We start from the raw sequence: 15,203 nt of genomic DNA on the forward strand, positions 1-15,203 counted from the left end.
TCTTTTTTACTGTTTCTAAATAAACACTACAAACAGTATCTGCTCTGTTTGGTGTCTGCTTTCTGGGTCCGGTCATCTGTTTTGCTGTTTCTATGCCTGGCAAACCGTGACAGAACAAACCGACCATTAACATATAACCAGCAGACATTTTTCTGATTAACTTGATCTCTTGCAGTTTGATCTGATTTAGCTAAAGTACAGTTGGAAGACTACCTTTTGTATTGAGTCTATGGTCTTCCAAGCCCTGGCAGAGGAACATGATTCCTGAGTGGGTCACAAACTTTATTAACACTCCTTGTCCATGAATGTGTATGTATGTTTGAGTGGCTACCCTGACATCCCACAATCACCTTTTGATGGTACTCGCCTGGCCATTTTCCCTGCGTCCTGTGGAGGCCACAAGAGACTAGGTCTTCATGCTTCCAGTTCATCATCCCTGAACCTTCACTACCCAGCATCACAGACACTCTGTTGCCCAGCTCCTTGTCTATGCCACTGTTCAGCTCCTCGTCAGCAATAACAGCCCCATTATACATATTATTTGTTATTCTGTCTTATTCTCAATTTTATACTTTATATTTATGATTATTCACCTATCATTCTTATATTTCCAACCTAATATGTTTATTGTTATGCACCAAAATACCAAAATCCTTGTATGTGTGCTGCTTGGCAAAGCTGATTCTGATTCTGATTCTCTAGTGCCACCATCAGGTCAAAATTTGCACATGTTCCCCTGAGGATGAACCCTTGCACACAAAAAGACTATTTAATAGGCTGACTGTATGGCTTTTTCTGAGAAAATCAATAACTCCCAGAGAGAAAAACCTTGGTGTTCTGTAGCACAATCCTTAGGGCAAGCTTGCTGTATTCACACTACCATGACAGAATGGGGAAAAAACTAAAAAACTCCCTCACCTTAACCATCCTTTAATTGCTACAAGCAGTAATTAAATGCGCTAGTGTTCAGTTGTGAAAACTGTTCCTGCTTGTTTCTGCATTCCCACATGATACGTAGTATACTGTACATGGTATGCTTTGGAAAATGCTTGGACGCAATATTACATATATTTGATTTATAGTTAATGTGCTGAAACATGTATGGTCCTTTAATATGCTGAAGTTTAAAAATGTATCAGCCTAAGTAATATCACCCCATTGTCAGCTAGTTGCTTTAATTTCGTCCCCAGTAAAACTTGACAAGACAAGCATTTCAGTGTGTGCTACAAATAAACATCAAAAGTGTCTCCAATATGTCCCAATATTGCCACAATATTTGCTCATTTCCTCTCTCTCTGGCACACAGGATCAAATCTTGACTTCAGTGTATTGGAAACTAACAAGGCAGCTCTCCACTTTCCCTGTCCACTATGCACTCACTCCCAAGTATTGAATGTAAAACACATAGCTGCTTTGTGGTTGGTTTGTTTGTTTTTCTTGCATTTTCAGATTTTGGCAGAAAACAAAAACAGGAAATGAGAGAAAAATCTCTCATTGTGAATGGTTTTGTTGGACTTGTGGCTTTGGTGTGACTTTGATCTTATTTTGGGGCATTAGGAAGGAAGGGACAGGGGTTGGTGAATGGTTTGTCAGGATGGTAATATGAACAGTAAAGGGCCTTTGTGTTGCACCATGTGGTTTCAGCACTGATCTTTGACCCACACATGTAAAGGCTGAATTCTTTAGGTTGACAGCCTAGCCAAGTGAAGATGTGGAAGTTCCTTGATTTTAAAACCTTAAAATCAGTTTAAATTAAACATTTATTTATTTATACAGGTATCACTTGAAAACTATAGGAACAATAATAACAACAAACTAAACTGAGGAGAAAGGAAACAACAAAAAAAGAAAATATATAAGAAAAGGCAACACACAGTCTAGATAATGCCACCCTGTCACTCTAACCTACCCAAATACAATAAATAAATACTTTGAAGCCCTCTTAAGGCCAATCTTGCAAAGGCAATTTTTGTTTACAATTCTAAGTTGACTTACTCTCCTCACAGATCATGACTGAGAACCTGCTATCATCCCTCTTTATTGGACAGTAGAAATATAAAACAGATTTGACTTGACTCTACACTTGAGGATATCTATTGTGACATGGCAGGGTCTTCTGGAACAACCTAAAACTCAAAACAAAAATAAGAGTGCCTCATGTTGAGTCCCCATGATTTTTTCATCGAAAAAGGGATTTAAGGGATTTATGTAATTTATCTCTTTCATGTTGTGTTGTCATTTTGTCAAAGAGCTACACTGATTTTTGAAAAACCTTACTTATTTATAAGTCACGTAAATATTTAGTGACCCCATACTAGCCTGTAAGACCTCATTCCTGTTGAGAGAAACTGATGCGGTTGTGCATAATGCCATCCTCTGGCTGCTGTAGTGAACTGCATGAGTTAACTCAATGATTAAGCACTATAGTACTCACAAAATAGTACATTATTGGCAGGTTTGAACTATTTATGAGCATTTGTGTCAGACTAAATAAACATATCCAAATATCCACAGTTTATTGACACATTTCACCTAAGTTGTCTGTGGGTGTTTTTTTAGCCTAAATGTAGGATTATCTTCTCAATTTATGAAGCATTTAATGCTTCAGTTCAACTTAAAAATGAAACAAAAAACACCAAATACAGAGACACATGTTTTTAGTACTTCAAAATGCCATTCAAACAGTATTTGGACATGAAAATACACGCTATGGATTTATTTTGTAAACAAGGGAATGCAAGTCCAAATGAACCTGTAAATACTGTAATATTTTATTGACTAGGTCATTTGTTAGGGTTACAGTTTCAGTGAGTGAGTGATGATGGATATGTATTTTAAATATGTATATAGATATTTTACACTGCAATAACAGCAATATTAAAACTTGAAAGTTAAGAAACATCCTGTTGCACTCCAACCTGTCTCTTAGTCCAAATTTATTTATTTATTTTCTTCTATATCATCAGTGCTGGTTATTTCCAGGTTTGAACTTTATCAAAACAGTTTGTCTGGTTTCCTCTCAAGTTTGACCAATGTAGGCTTTTAAAAGCACAAATTATGTGAGTGATGATGGATATTTTGTAGATAAATTCTACACCCAATTGCTTTTATTCCCCTTTGGCCATTTTAAACAATTGGATTGGGAAATGCAAATACTAAAAAAGAAAGTGCAGAAGTCCATGTGGGACAAACTAATTAAATAAAAATGGAGGCTTTTTCAAACAAACAATCAAATGAATAAATACAGAAAACATACATTACCCAGTTGAAATAAATACTAATATATAAACTAACAACTATACTTTAAATTATTTTATGGAGCTATTTTTTAATTCATGTGACTTTGATTTCTAAATTCAATTTCCAGGTCTGTTTCTACTTCATTGTAATGATGTGTTACACTCAGGTTACACTGAAAAGAAATGCCTCTACAGTCTTAGCAGCTAGTCACTGTGAAAATAATAAATATGAAAAAACAATCTATAATAATAACATCAGTTCTAATAACATATTTTACATTAGTATAATATTTATTAGCTCATTTAAAAAAATGTATTAATTCACAAAGTAATTTTTTTGTTTTTTAATTTCTATAATTACAGCCCACATGGCCTTCCATAAAAACTGAGGGGAAGATGGTAAATGCTTTAAGTAGTTGATGGACACATATAGGCATTGTTATCTGCTCATAAAGATGAAACATTGTTACATTTATTGATATATGATTATTTATGCAATTCCTTCAGTTATATTGTGTATAATTACATCTCATCTCTTGTTTACACAGCAACACAATTAAATAATTATTAAAAGGTAATAAAAAAATTTAAACGTTATAGCAGACATCTGTTACTCTGCACAGAAACTCGTTTAAACACTTTGATCCAAGCTGTGAGTTACAAAAATCATATTCAACATAGTAATCGTTTTTAGACAGATTTTCAAATAAGACACATTAAAGTTAAACATTATAAGTTAAACACAAGTTTCAACCATTTTACTTACAGACTTTTCACAATTGTGTGAATATTAACAAATTATATGCCTCTTTTCAACAATGTGTGTGAATATCTATAATTCCACATTAAAGGCAAGGAGACAGATGTCAGATGTTTTCTTAATATAAATTTAGTGCAAAACAAGTCATCATAAACAGTTACTCCTTCACTAATATAATTCCATATTTAGTCATCTATGTAAATGTGTATTTTAAATATTTATATATATGTTTTTACACTGCAACAACAGCAATATTAAAACTAGAAAGTTCAGAAACATCCTCTTGCGCACCAACCTGTCTGTTAGTCCAAATTGTATTGTATTATTTACAGGTTGGCTCATTGTCTATCTGACCAGTTTATCTGGTTCCTTCTCAAGTTTGGCCACTATAGGCTCTTAAAGTCACAAATTAAATTGGCTTATTTTATATCCCAAATCTCTCCATCCCCTCCCCCTATACTTACCCAATATGATTCTTTTAATCACAAAAAAATACGTAACCGAACCACTGTAATGGGTGTTTAGGGCTCCTCAGCTACCAAATGTTTGTATGGTCAACTGTTCCTCTTTTCACATTTTTTTTTTATATTTGCACTTACTGTACTTAAAAGATGCTGTTGTGTTCTATCAGGTTAATGTATTTGTTGATGTTGTTCTTTTTTTCTTCCTTATATTACCACTATGTGTTATTACTACTGTCATCCTTTTTCATCCTTATAAGGATGAAAATTAATAGCATTCAAAAGTGTGTCAATTTCTGCTTAGTCTGGCCTTGAAAAGCATCTCAGATTGCACTTACATCATGGAACTTTAAAACTCTGATGAATCTAAAACAATGATAATAGGGATATAGTGGCAAATCCATTTGGTTACAGTTGGTTTGTACATAGGCCCCAACTACAGGAAACCTTTCCCTGTACCATTAGTATATGAGTGCCTCTCTGTATCCACTGAGCTACACAGGGCATAGAGCCAAAAACTCTGGCTTGTTTAATCCCATGCTCTACTGACTGTGTGTCCACAGCAGTACAATGGGGAAACTCAGGCGACCTGCCACACTGACCACAGAGTGCCCAGTGTGATGCTGTAGGCCACCATGGCCACTAGGTAAACTCTGAAGAGCAGCACGTCCAGCACGTAGCCGACCTGCAACCACTCTTTGGCAATTTCCCGGCACTTGTCCCTCTTCTCCAGGAAGTGGCGTATCGCTGTCACTTCCTGTAGGATGTTGTCCATGACAGGCGGGGTGGGGTCCCTGGAGGGGGGCAGGCCCAGTCCGAGCAGCCCATCTTCCCTGTCATGATGGCTGAGCCTTCGGCCTAGCTCACAAGTGTGGTGGAGGGTGCACTGGGCTGCAGAATGGAACAAAAATAGGTTTCATTTTCATTTGGAAATTTGTAGCTTTTCATTGAAGTAAGTCTAAAGCTTAAAGCAGAGAGAATGACCTTTCTTCTTATTAGGGGGCGAAAACTTCCACTCGGACATTAGAAATATAAAAAGGGGAAAACTAATCAGTTAAATTAGCTGCTGTTGCATTTGGTTTGCTTAATACAAACCTGAATACCCATTTTCTGTAATGGCAGAGACTGAAAAACACTGTTGTAGGCTATGGTACATGCTTTCACCTAGACCTTACTAGTCCCATAGTTGCTGTCCTTGTAGTGCTCCAGGTCAGAGGCCTGGGAGGACAGTGTGGAACAAAGGCGGTGCTTCTTGTGGATGCAGAAGAGGACCGGAGCTCTTTCCAGCACCAAGTACTTCACCCAGTCGGGCACAGGGGGCTGCAGGTCCTGCTTGTGGACCAGTCGCACAATCAGCACAGTTTCTGTTAGGCTGATCACCAGGAGGGCCATACAAACCACGAAGTACACACCTACAGAACAGATAAGAAGAGACAAGGTATTTGATGGCCCCCCTGTAGATATTCTTTAAACAGTAACATATAGTAGTAGTAGTAGTAGTTGTAGTAGTAGTGTCTGTTATAAACTTGTCAAGGATGTTTCCCTGCCTTCCACCCAATGCATGCTGGGATAGTCTCCAGCTCTTCAAAATTCAGTGCTTGAATTTTGTCTGGTTTCACTCTTAGAACTTGTTTTGCTCTTACTAATCTGTACTTGCATGCTTGTCTTGCAGACTAATTGCTCACTTTTTGTTTTTTGCTCTCCTAATCTCATAGTTTACCAACTTTTGTCTGTTGTTTTTTTGTTCCACATCAATTTAGAGGGAAATTAGCATTGTTTTCAAGCCAAACATTTTAAAATGAAAAAAAGCTGACACTCGTTGCAGAAATCCTGTTCAGATACAAACTGCTGAAAAGCAGTAATAGATCCCAGTCACCTATCAGCGGGGTTCCAATTGCGGTGGCAGGCAGAGTGTCAGATACAATGATGAGGAAGACAGAGTAGCCCAGCAACAAAGTGATCTTGAAGGAAACCCTCTCTCCACTGTCTGGTGGCAGATAGAAACCCACAATGTCCATCACCATCAAGAAGATACTGGGCAGCAGCAGGTTCACAGTGTAGAACAATGGCCGCCGTCGGATCACCACCTGGAAAATGTAGGTTTAAAAGCTAGGGTAGGCAAATTATTTCAGAAGAATTTTTTGTTATATTTGTTGAAATTCTCTTAACAACAATCAATAAATCAAATGCTCTGACAAAAAAATAACAAAAATCCAATGTCTGTGGCTGTTGCGGTACTGTAATATGCACAGCCAATTCGCTTGGTTCATTTGGGAAGAGTGACACCATTCACCATGTCGTTGACCCTGCTTAGTTTTTCTGATCATCTGAGCATCTGCCTTCAACCAAGGCTGTGTTCCTGCCATTTGTCAAGAGGCTGGAAGGGGGCCTGGTTCAGCTATGGCTGAAGCTTTTATACCTCACCACTGTCCTGAGAAACATTTTCCTCAGGAGAAGGAAGTGGATACGAGGCTATGCTGCCTCCCCAAAGAAGTATATTCTTATTTAAGGGAGTCTATTTTTATTTTATTTTTATTTATCTTATTTATATTTTTGGTTGACCCCGCGACCCTGTACGCAGGATAAGCGGTTGACGATGGATGGATGGATGGATATTTTTGGTTGAATTGATATGAATGAATGAAATTGTTAATCACGTTAAACTGTGAATAAACTACAATTAATTTCCTTTTACATTGTTGTCTGGGTCCGTTATGGAATAGAGGATATAGTTGTAGGTGAATAGGCCCGAATTTAAGTTGAGTAGTTGTTTTTTTGAGCCGGTTGCAATAGTTTCATTTTTTGTTAGTTAAACCTTTATGATAGCTCCTTTGAGTAAATAACTCAAAAAATAACTCATTCTTATCATGTGGGATAGCTTAAGGTGATGTGGTGCTACAGATTTATCTCACTGAAGGCTACATTCTCATTAACTGTCATATCTGTAGCTGAGTTGGCACTTTTTTCATAAATTATTAACACTGCCACTGACTGGTCAGCTGTCATGACATTTGAGTATTTTAAAGGTTGGACTTGCCTTTAACAGTTTTAGTAAAGAATGAAGAAGAAGATAATAAATGTCTACAATAACAACACTCTGGCACTCAGGTCCACCTAAAGAGAAAACCATTGATACAAGATGTACCCCCTCTTATGCTACACATGTAAAATGAAATCTTAAAATCTTTATTTCACATACTTACATGGAACTTCATCTCAGCATAATGGTCATTATTGTCCACACTGAAGATCTTGTAGTTGGACAATATATAAAGCAGCTCCCACTCTCCTTGGTTCATGAAGACACTCTTGTCCTTCTTGAGCTGCTCAGGGTTTCGCATCAGGGTGATGTTGATGTCATCAACTACAGATCGAACACAATGTTAGGAGCAGCATGAAACAGCCGTGGCAACAAGTTATCTTTCACCCACCACTCTGCTCTCTAAGCACATGTCACAGCAGGAGAGAGTTCATGGATGCACAGAACAGAGCGGTTGTTCTACTCAAGTCTTGATGGAAAGAGTTGAAGAGAGGAATTGGATGCTTTTTTTCCCTGATGCCAGTGAATATTTTTCACCATTTTGACAGAATCACATCAATAGTACCAAAATAGCAAATAATTTATATCAGTGAAAGAGCTATAGGGGGATGCGAAGTACCTGTAAATGTTCCCAAAAAAGATCAAATATGCCTAAATTAGTTATGAATGTAATAATTGAACATCTATATACATATATGTATATTAATCTAGATAATATTGTGTGCACAGAGTTATGGCAAGTACAGTAGGTCAAAGCTGAACCAGGAAGTTGGTCTGTGATATATGATGGATGTTTACAATAGGGCAATCATTTTACCTTTAATTCTCCTCTCCTTTACTTTTTTATAAATAAGTTTGCCTAAAGTTTGGCTTTGGTTGTGTACCACTGATCAACTAACTACTTGTGTGTGCTCCATTTTAGTAATGTTGATGGATTTTCATCCATCTATCATCAACTGCTTATCCTGAGCAATCCCAGCTGACATCGGGCGAAAAGCGGGGTACACCCTGGACAGGTAGCCAATCCATCGCAGGGCTGATGGATTTTCAGATCTCAGTAATTAACTGGGTGAATACACTGTTACTATTAATGATAAAAATGATGGGCAGAAGTTGTAATAAACTGTGGTTATTAATATATATGTATATATATATATAAATCACTGCCAAATCACCTAATGTGGCCATTTGTAAGCAGTATCTGGAATGTACCTTGTGATCATTTTTATCTAGTTAGAGACCTTATTTCCCAGATATCTTAACCTCTTAAGGTTAACCTTACCCTGTTGTGGAAACCACAAACTTAAAGGAAAAAAACACTGTATACTCTACTAATTTAGATGCGTGGTAATAATTATAATAATAATACCTGTATGAAGGACTTAACTACTGAAGAGCTTTTATAAACAATTTAATAATGTTGGTAAATGCATGAAAGCTTGTATGTGTGATGTTTTAAACCCCCAAAAAAGGCTAAATCCCATTAGAGATGTGTGTGAAGAAAGTGCAGAATGTCTTACTGGTATGCAGCCAGCTCTGGAAGGTGAGGCTGCAATTCTGGACATCAAATGGAAAGTTGTAGATGTTGAGAGTGCAGGCTGTGACCACCTGGATGGGCTTGTAGTTGTGCACCAGTCCATTATGTCTCACATATACATAAGGTATGTCTGGAGACTTTCCCACATCTACACTGCAGGTAGGAGACAAAAAATATGACAATAACAATTTGTTTAGGAGAAAAGACAGGCTGGAGCCAGCCCTGGTAGAATAAGAGAAGAAGCAGAAATCAACAGCAGCAGTTCTTACAACTCATTGATGAGGATGTCAGGCACCCATACATTAGCAGTAGGTATAGAAACCTGCTCGACTTCATCAAAGTCTTCTGGGTTCCAGACCAGGAATTCATCTCTCCATGACTAAAATATTGAAGAATTTATTGAACAAACAAACATGTAAATATGATAATAAAAAGATCTATTTTTTGTTGCACTGTGTGTGAAAACACATCAAGCATCAATAACAGAAAATAAATTTTATATTACTGTAAAGACAGAGTAAACCTGGTTTGGAGGAGGAATAAGATACACAAATATCACACAATTAAAACTGTCAATTTGTCAAAGTAAATGTAATTACAACCCTAAGTTTGCTAACATAAGTATGACAAATTGGTTGAATAAATCAATAGTAATAGTAATAATGCAGTACAGCAAAATAGCTATGTTCCAGATGTTGTATCTATGGTGCAACTTTGATTTGGATTTTTGGAAAAGCATTTGTCTTTGTCTTACCTGTCTGTACCACACATATGTTGTCAAAACCTGGTTCTTCTCATCCTGTCGTAGAATACAAGAATACATCAGAAAATATATTTATGTTAATTATTTTAGAATTAATCATATTATATACATATATAGTTAATACATAATATTCATATAAAATTCAAATAAATATATAAAATCTTATATGTGCACATAATTTTATTTATAAAGCACTTTTCAGATTTCCAGATTAAAGGATTTATAGAATAAAGCATTTTAAGTACAATTTAAAGTTTAAATTGAACAGCACTGTGTTTGTGGGGTTATTTTTAATAAGCTTCAAATAAATTATTAAAAAATATGTTCATAAGTATGGCATTTACACATCACCTGCCACAGGAGGGATCACTAACATTGATTTGTGGTTCTTTGGCATAGGTACATTTATCTTTTTCAGTTTTTTCATAGGCTTTTCACAGAACTAATTTTGACATGAGTAGAACAGTAGAAAAGGCACAGGTATAAATAATAAAATGAATGATGGAAGAATTCTTTTGATCTGCTTTGGTTTCAGGGCCTTGGTATTGTGCTTACTGGATCACTGTCATACTGTCAAGGCTTATTGGGGCACTTGAATATAATTCATATATATATGCACATGAATCAGAATATGATTCATTGTTAATGTTAACACTGCTCGTCAAGACAAGTCAAAATGTCTGCTGTGAAAAATGCCTGCTGTGTTTATCTGTTTTTAAGACATACTTTTTAAAACAAAAGCTTTGGTAAGCTCCAGGCTGACTGTGTGTCAACTAGTTTACTCATAATTTAATTGAAAAATGTGATTGAGAATATGCACCAATGAAGCACAATATCAACTGACATGATAAGGGACAGGTAGTTTTCTCTGGGTCCCTGCCTAATCTGACCAGTGATGACATGTTTAGCTGCACGTCATTATTCCATTGTGGTGTTAAAATAAGTAGTACAAAAAATTAAGAGAATTAAATGTGGGCTCTCGAATATCAGATCTCTGTCATTTAAAGCTGTGTTAGAAAATTACTTCATACTAACACTCACATTTCTCCAGGCACTGGCCAAGGAGGAGGAGATGCAGCTATCTTTGATTCAAGCCTATAAATCAATTCTAAACTCATTTTAAGCCTTGATCTTAGTCTTTCACACCAAATCTGAACACTACAGCCATTTCTATTAATTATAATCGGACGCGCTGTTGATCCAAGTTTAGACCTTTAAACAGATGAAGACATTATTGTGGGTGATTTTGGCAGTGATGGCCTTTGTACAGCATTAGATTCAGTAGGCTTCTGACAGTGTTCATAAACCCACTTGTGTTTTTACCACACCCTCTACCATATTCTGACATATGGCAATGAAATTGAACATTTAATAGTCTTTCCACAGAATGCTTTTTTATCTGACCGCTATTTAATAACTTTTGAATTCCTATTACTGGACTATAAACCATTAGGCAAAACATCCTACACTAGATGGCTTTCTGATAGTGCTGTAAGAAAATTTAAGGAAGTGCTTCCATTGACATTTAATACAATACAATGTCTCAGTATAACAGAGGACTCCTATACTAACTTCAGTCCCTCCTGAATTGATCATCTCATTGAAAGTGCTGCAGGCTCACTGTGAATGATACTCGACTCTATTGCCCCTCTAAAAAAGAAGATAATAAAACAAAGAATGTTAGCTCCATGTTATAACAAACTAACTCACAAATTAAAGCAAACATCGCAAAAATTTGAAGGGAAATGGCGTTCCATCAAAGATGCTGGAAGAATCTCGTTTAATCTGGCAAGATAGTCCTAAATCACATAGGAAGGACCTCCATAATCTCAGAGCAGCCTATCACTCATCATTAACAAGAACAAACCCCAGATTCTTCTGTTATGTCTTGGCTATTTAAATTTAAATTGTATTGTACTGAATCTCAAGGTTTGTGTGTATGCATATTTATAAATGAATGTTTTTAATCAAATTACCAGACAGGAGCTAGTATGACAACATAGGAGGACAGTTTTTACAAAATCGGCAGCCAATTTTTGTGTATGTACGGTAGCAGGTTAATCCACCTATCCTGCTTTATTAACATGACGTTAGTGAGGTTATTGTTAGAAATCTATTATTAACCTTATTATTAACCTAAGCCTCAATGAGGTCTGCACAAGTTTGTATGTTTAATGCAGATAATTATGCAGAAGACATATGGCATATAAAAAAATAATTAAAGGAATCACACACAGCAGATAAATAAGACACTCCATAGCAGTTCACTGTTAGCAGGTTAGTGTGGCATTCTGGATGTGTGGACCATTTGTGCATCAAAACTCACCACACTGAGGATGGAGTAAACCATGAGGTCTATGGACACTATGGTGGACATCCTCCAGTCTTTCACTGGTCTCACTCCCTTCTTATACCCCGCACTCAAATACTCAGATAGCCGCACTAACGTGGCATTGGCAAATCTTCCTGTGCTGCTGCCCAGTTTCTTTACTGAAAATGTACAAAATTTATGACATTAAGAAATCAAACATACAGTGTTATCTCTCATATTGTCAGCAGAATACCTACATAAAAAATCTAAAGCTATTAAACACATGCTTATTTATCTGTCGGCCAATTTATAATAGACCACACATTTTTCTAATTGTAATTGTAATGAAATAAATAGCTTCTTTTTTTAATAAGATCTGCCTGATTAAATACTTATTAAATTAAACATAAAAGTGATCGTCAAATTAAATGAATATATTTAGTAAAAATCTGTTTTGAGCAATGTTACTTTGAAAAATGGTACATTCTACAAAATGTTGTTTTATATTTCTATACAATGTTGTGTAATATATGTCATGTCACTGACTTTCAAGACAGATTGATTAGAGTGTTTGTGTTTGATTAGAATTGAATTTTCAATAACAATTTTCTTCTTTAGGTCTATTTTACACACATTTCTTCTTAAATGAAAGTATACAAATCAAACAAAATAACAAAATTCAACATCTATATTTTGAAGCTACTGTATACTCTTTTTAGAGCAACAATCTTTATTTAATCTAGTTTTTTATAGCATCTCAAGTATACTAATTCTGTCAGCAATGTTGTTTTTTACTAGAGTTTTTTTAAGCACTATAGCTTTGAAGTCATTCTGAATTATCAATTTTCACACATATAAACGTTATTGCATTAACTGTCACTTGGAATAAGAGCTTGTTCACAACACCTTAATTGTAAAATTATGTCATGTCTAGTATCCAAGTTATTTTCTCAAATTGACCAAAATGATTCTTTCAAGTAAACTTTATTTGAAAGAGTTTGCCAGAATATGTGAATAATACTTTAGCATTTTTACACCATAAATGGGTCTAAAACCCAAATTTTGCTGTCAAATAAGAGTGAAGGGACTTTGTCATATCTTAGGCTTAGGTAGGTTAACAATCAATTATTTGACAGTATATAATAAACTGTAAAAGAGAAATTGCTGTACCTGTGCATGCTCTTGATGCTCCTTGAATAAGAAGGAAAATGAGTGCTGTCCCAGTTGAGGAGAGTCTCATGGTGCCACTTCACCTGTGTTTTCTTCTCCTGCTGTGGAAGTCTGCCTGCCGTTCTGATGAAGGGCCTGGTTATGCACCCACATCCTCCATATCCATCCGCTATATCCATAACTTCACTCTCATCCACAATCAAAACCTCGTTAGTGTTATTCAGCTCATAAGGGTGTTTCCGTGTGCTCTGAAGCCACTCCTCCTTGTTCAGCAGTTCACTGAGATAAATGGAGCTGAAAGACTGCAGAAATACAAGCTAGTGACCGGATAGCATGTCAAGTCTGAGTAATCATTAAATTAACAATTTAGAGACTGTTTCAGCATTTAATGTACATTATCACATGAAACCTACAGAGCCCATAGTTGCCCATTTTGACTTTTTTTTTCTTGATGATGAAATCCCAAATATTGAAGATCAAGGCTGCCAATGTTAAAAGGAAATCATTAAATCAAATGAAATTGAATTTTCCAATTCTGCATGAATAATGGGTAACAAATACCTAATTATAGCCATATTTTTTAATAAAAACTCCACGGATGGAGACACCTGACACCATCCACATGCAAGAGCTGAACATGTATTTCCAGGGCTCTGTGCAGACCAGTCCAGTATCTCCATTAAGACAAGATTTACATTACATTTATCTGCCAGGCTTATATTATTTATCCAAAGTGACTTACAATAGTTAAGCATGTCAGACTTTGCACACCTCTGGAGCAACTAGAGGTTAAGCATCTTATTCAAGGACACATTGGTGTCTCACAGTGGATTTGAACTCGGGTCTCTCACACTAAAGGCATGTGTCTTATCCACTGCACCATCACCACCCATACATATCATGCCAATCATGTAAAAGCAATCGATCTCCAAAATTTGTTAATTTTTACAGTTTTCCTTGATGGGCTGAGAGAATTCTTTTACTCCTTCAGGTAAATAAACAATTAAGAAAAACATTGGATTATCTGAAAAATCCATTGTCCCAAAGCAAAGTAGCTCATGAAAAGTTTTAGAGATCCATGGTTTTCATAAGACAGCCACAATATCAGACTCCAGACCAAAAGAACATAAAACTAGATGGACGTGTGTGCACATGCTTACATACGTACTCCTGTTTATAACCATGCCATAGTTACCCAGAAATTTAATTTACGTGGATGCCTAACTTAAAAAAGTAATGCAAAATGGGTTGTTGAATTCAAGTTTCATATTGAGTAATAGCAGCATGTGCAAGTTTTGTTTTATGAACCCTGCTAAAATAACCCATCAAAATAAGAGGGCAAGATATAATATCTGATTGGCTGAAATGTACCAGTCAGAGGATACCAGCATAAGTGAATTTGGGCTGTTTATGTAGATTGTCTAGTGAAAATAAAGGTACTGTAGTCAAGTTGTATGTGGAGGTTGTTTTTCACTTTTCTCTGAAATTATTTGTGCCTGGCTGAATGATCACTAATATACAGAAAATTCACAGAAGAGCAGTCAGTCGTCCTCTTTTCGCTGTTTTATTCTGTACCAAATGGATAAAAAAACTCAAAAGACAAATTCCTGAACATTAATCCTGAACATTAAATGCTTTGAAACAAATTGACATTTTTTCCAATTTTAACTTTTAAGTCCAATAAATTAGAGATGTGAAGAAGATATGCATGGTGTCATTCAATGCTGTTTCAAAATTCCTACAGATGTATTTGGTGGCCTACTTTTTCAGCTGTGAGTCTGGTTCCCACCATGCAACAACAATGAACATGAACACTGCAGCCTCTGAGAGCTGATAGCTGTTCAAACTGTATACATAGTTGTTTAGAAATGGACTTCTTGTGATTTTTTGTACTTCAGAATAAGAATAGACAGGGTGGTTTC

At 36.0% G+C, this 15,203-nt stretch overlaps 1 protein-coding gene across 2 annotated transcripts; it reads right to left on the minus strand.

The window, feature by feature from the left end:
* Positions 1–5,040: 5,040 nt before the first annotated feature.
* On the minus strand, positions 5,041–13,351 carry htr3a (5-hydroxytryptamine (serotonin) receptor 3A). Of its 2 annotated transcripts, none has more exons than XM_038709278.1 (9): positions 13,282–13,351; positions 12,127–12,290; positions 9,792–9,836; positions 9,307–9,416; positions 9,021–9,190; positions 7,664–7,824; positions 6,337–6,547; positions 5,636–5,872; positions 5,041–5,351 (listed from the first exon to the last, which is right to left on the minus strand). In XM_038709278.1, the coding sequence occupies exons 1-9, from the start codon at positions 13,349–13,351 to the stop codon at positions 5,041–5,043; spliced, it is 1,479 nt and encodes a 492-aa protein (XP_038565206.1). The 2 variants fall into 2 exon arrangements, with proteins under 2 accessions (XP_038565206.1, XP_038565205.1); XM_038709277.1 differs by having other exon boundaries at positions 5,041–5,346; positions 5,631–5,872.
* Between the last annotated feature and the right edge of the window lie 1,852 nt (positions 13,352–15,203).

The sequence above is a fragment of the Micropterus salmoides genome, unplaced genomic scaffold (genome assembly GCF_014851395.1).
Source record: "Micropterus salmoides isolate LMB-PRFRI ecotype aquatic unplaced genomic scaffold, ASM1485139v1 Ms_hic_scaffold_9, whole genome shotgun sequence".
NCBI lineage: Eukaryota > Metazoa > Chordata > Actinopteri > Centrarchiformes > Centrarchidae > Micropterus > Micropterus salmoides.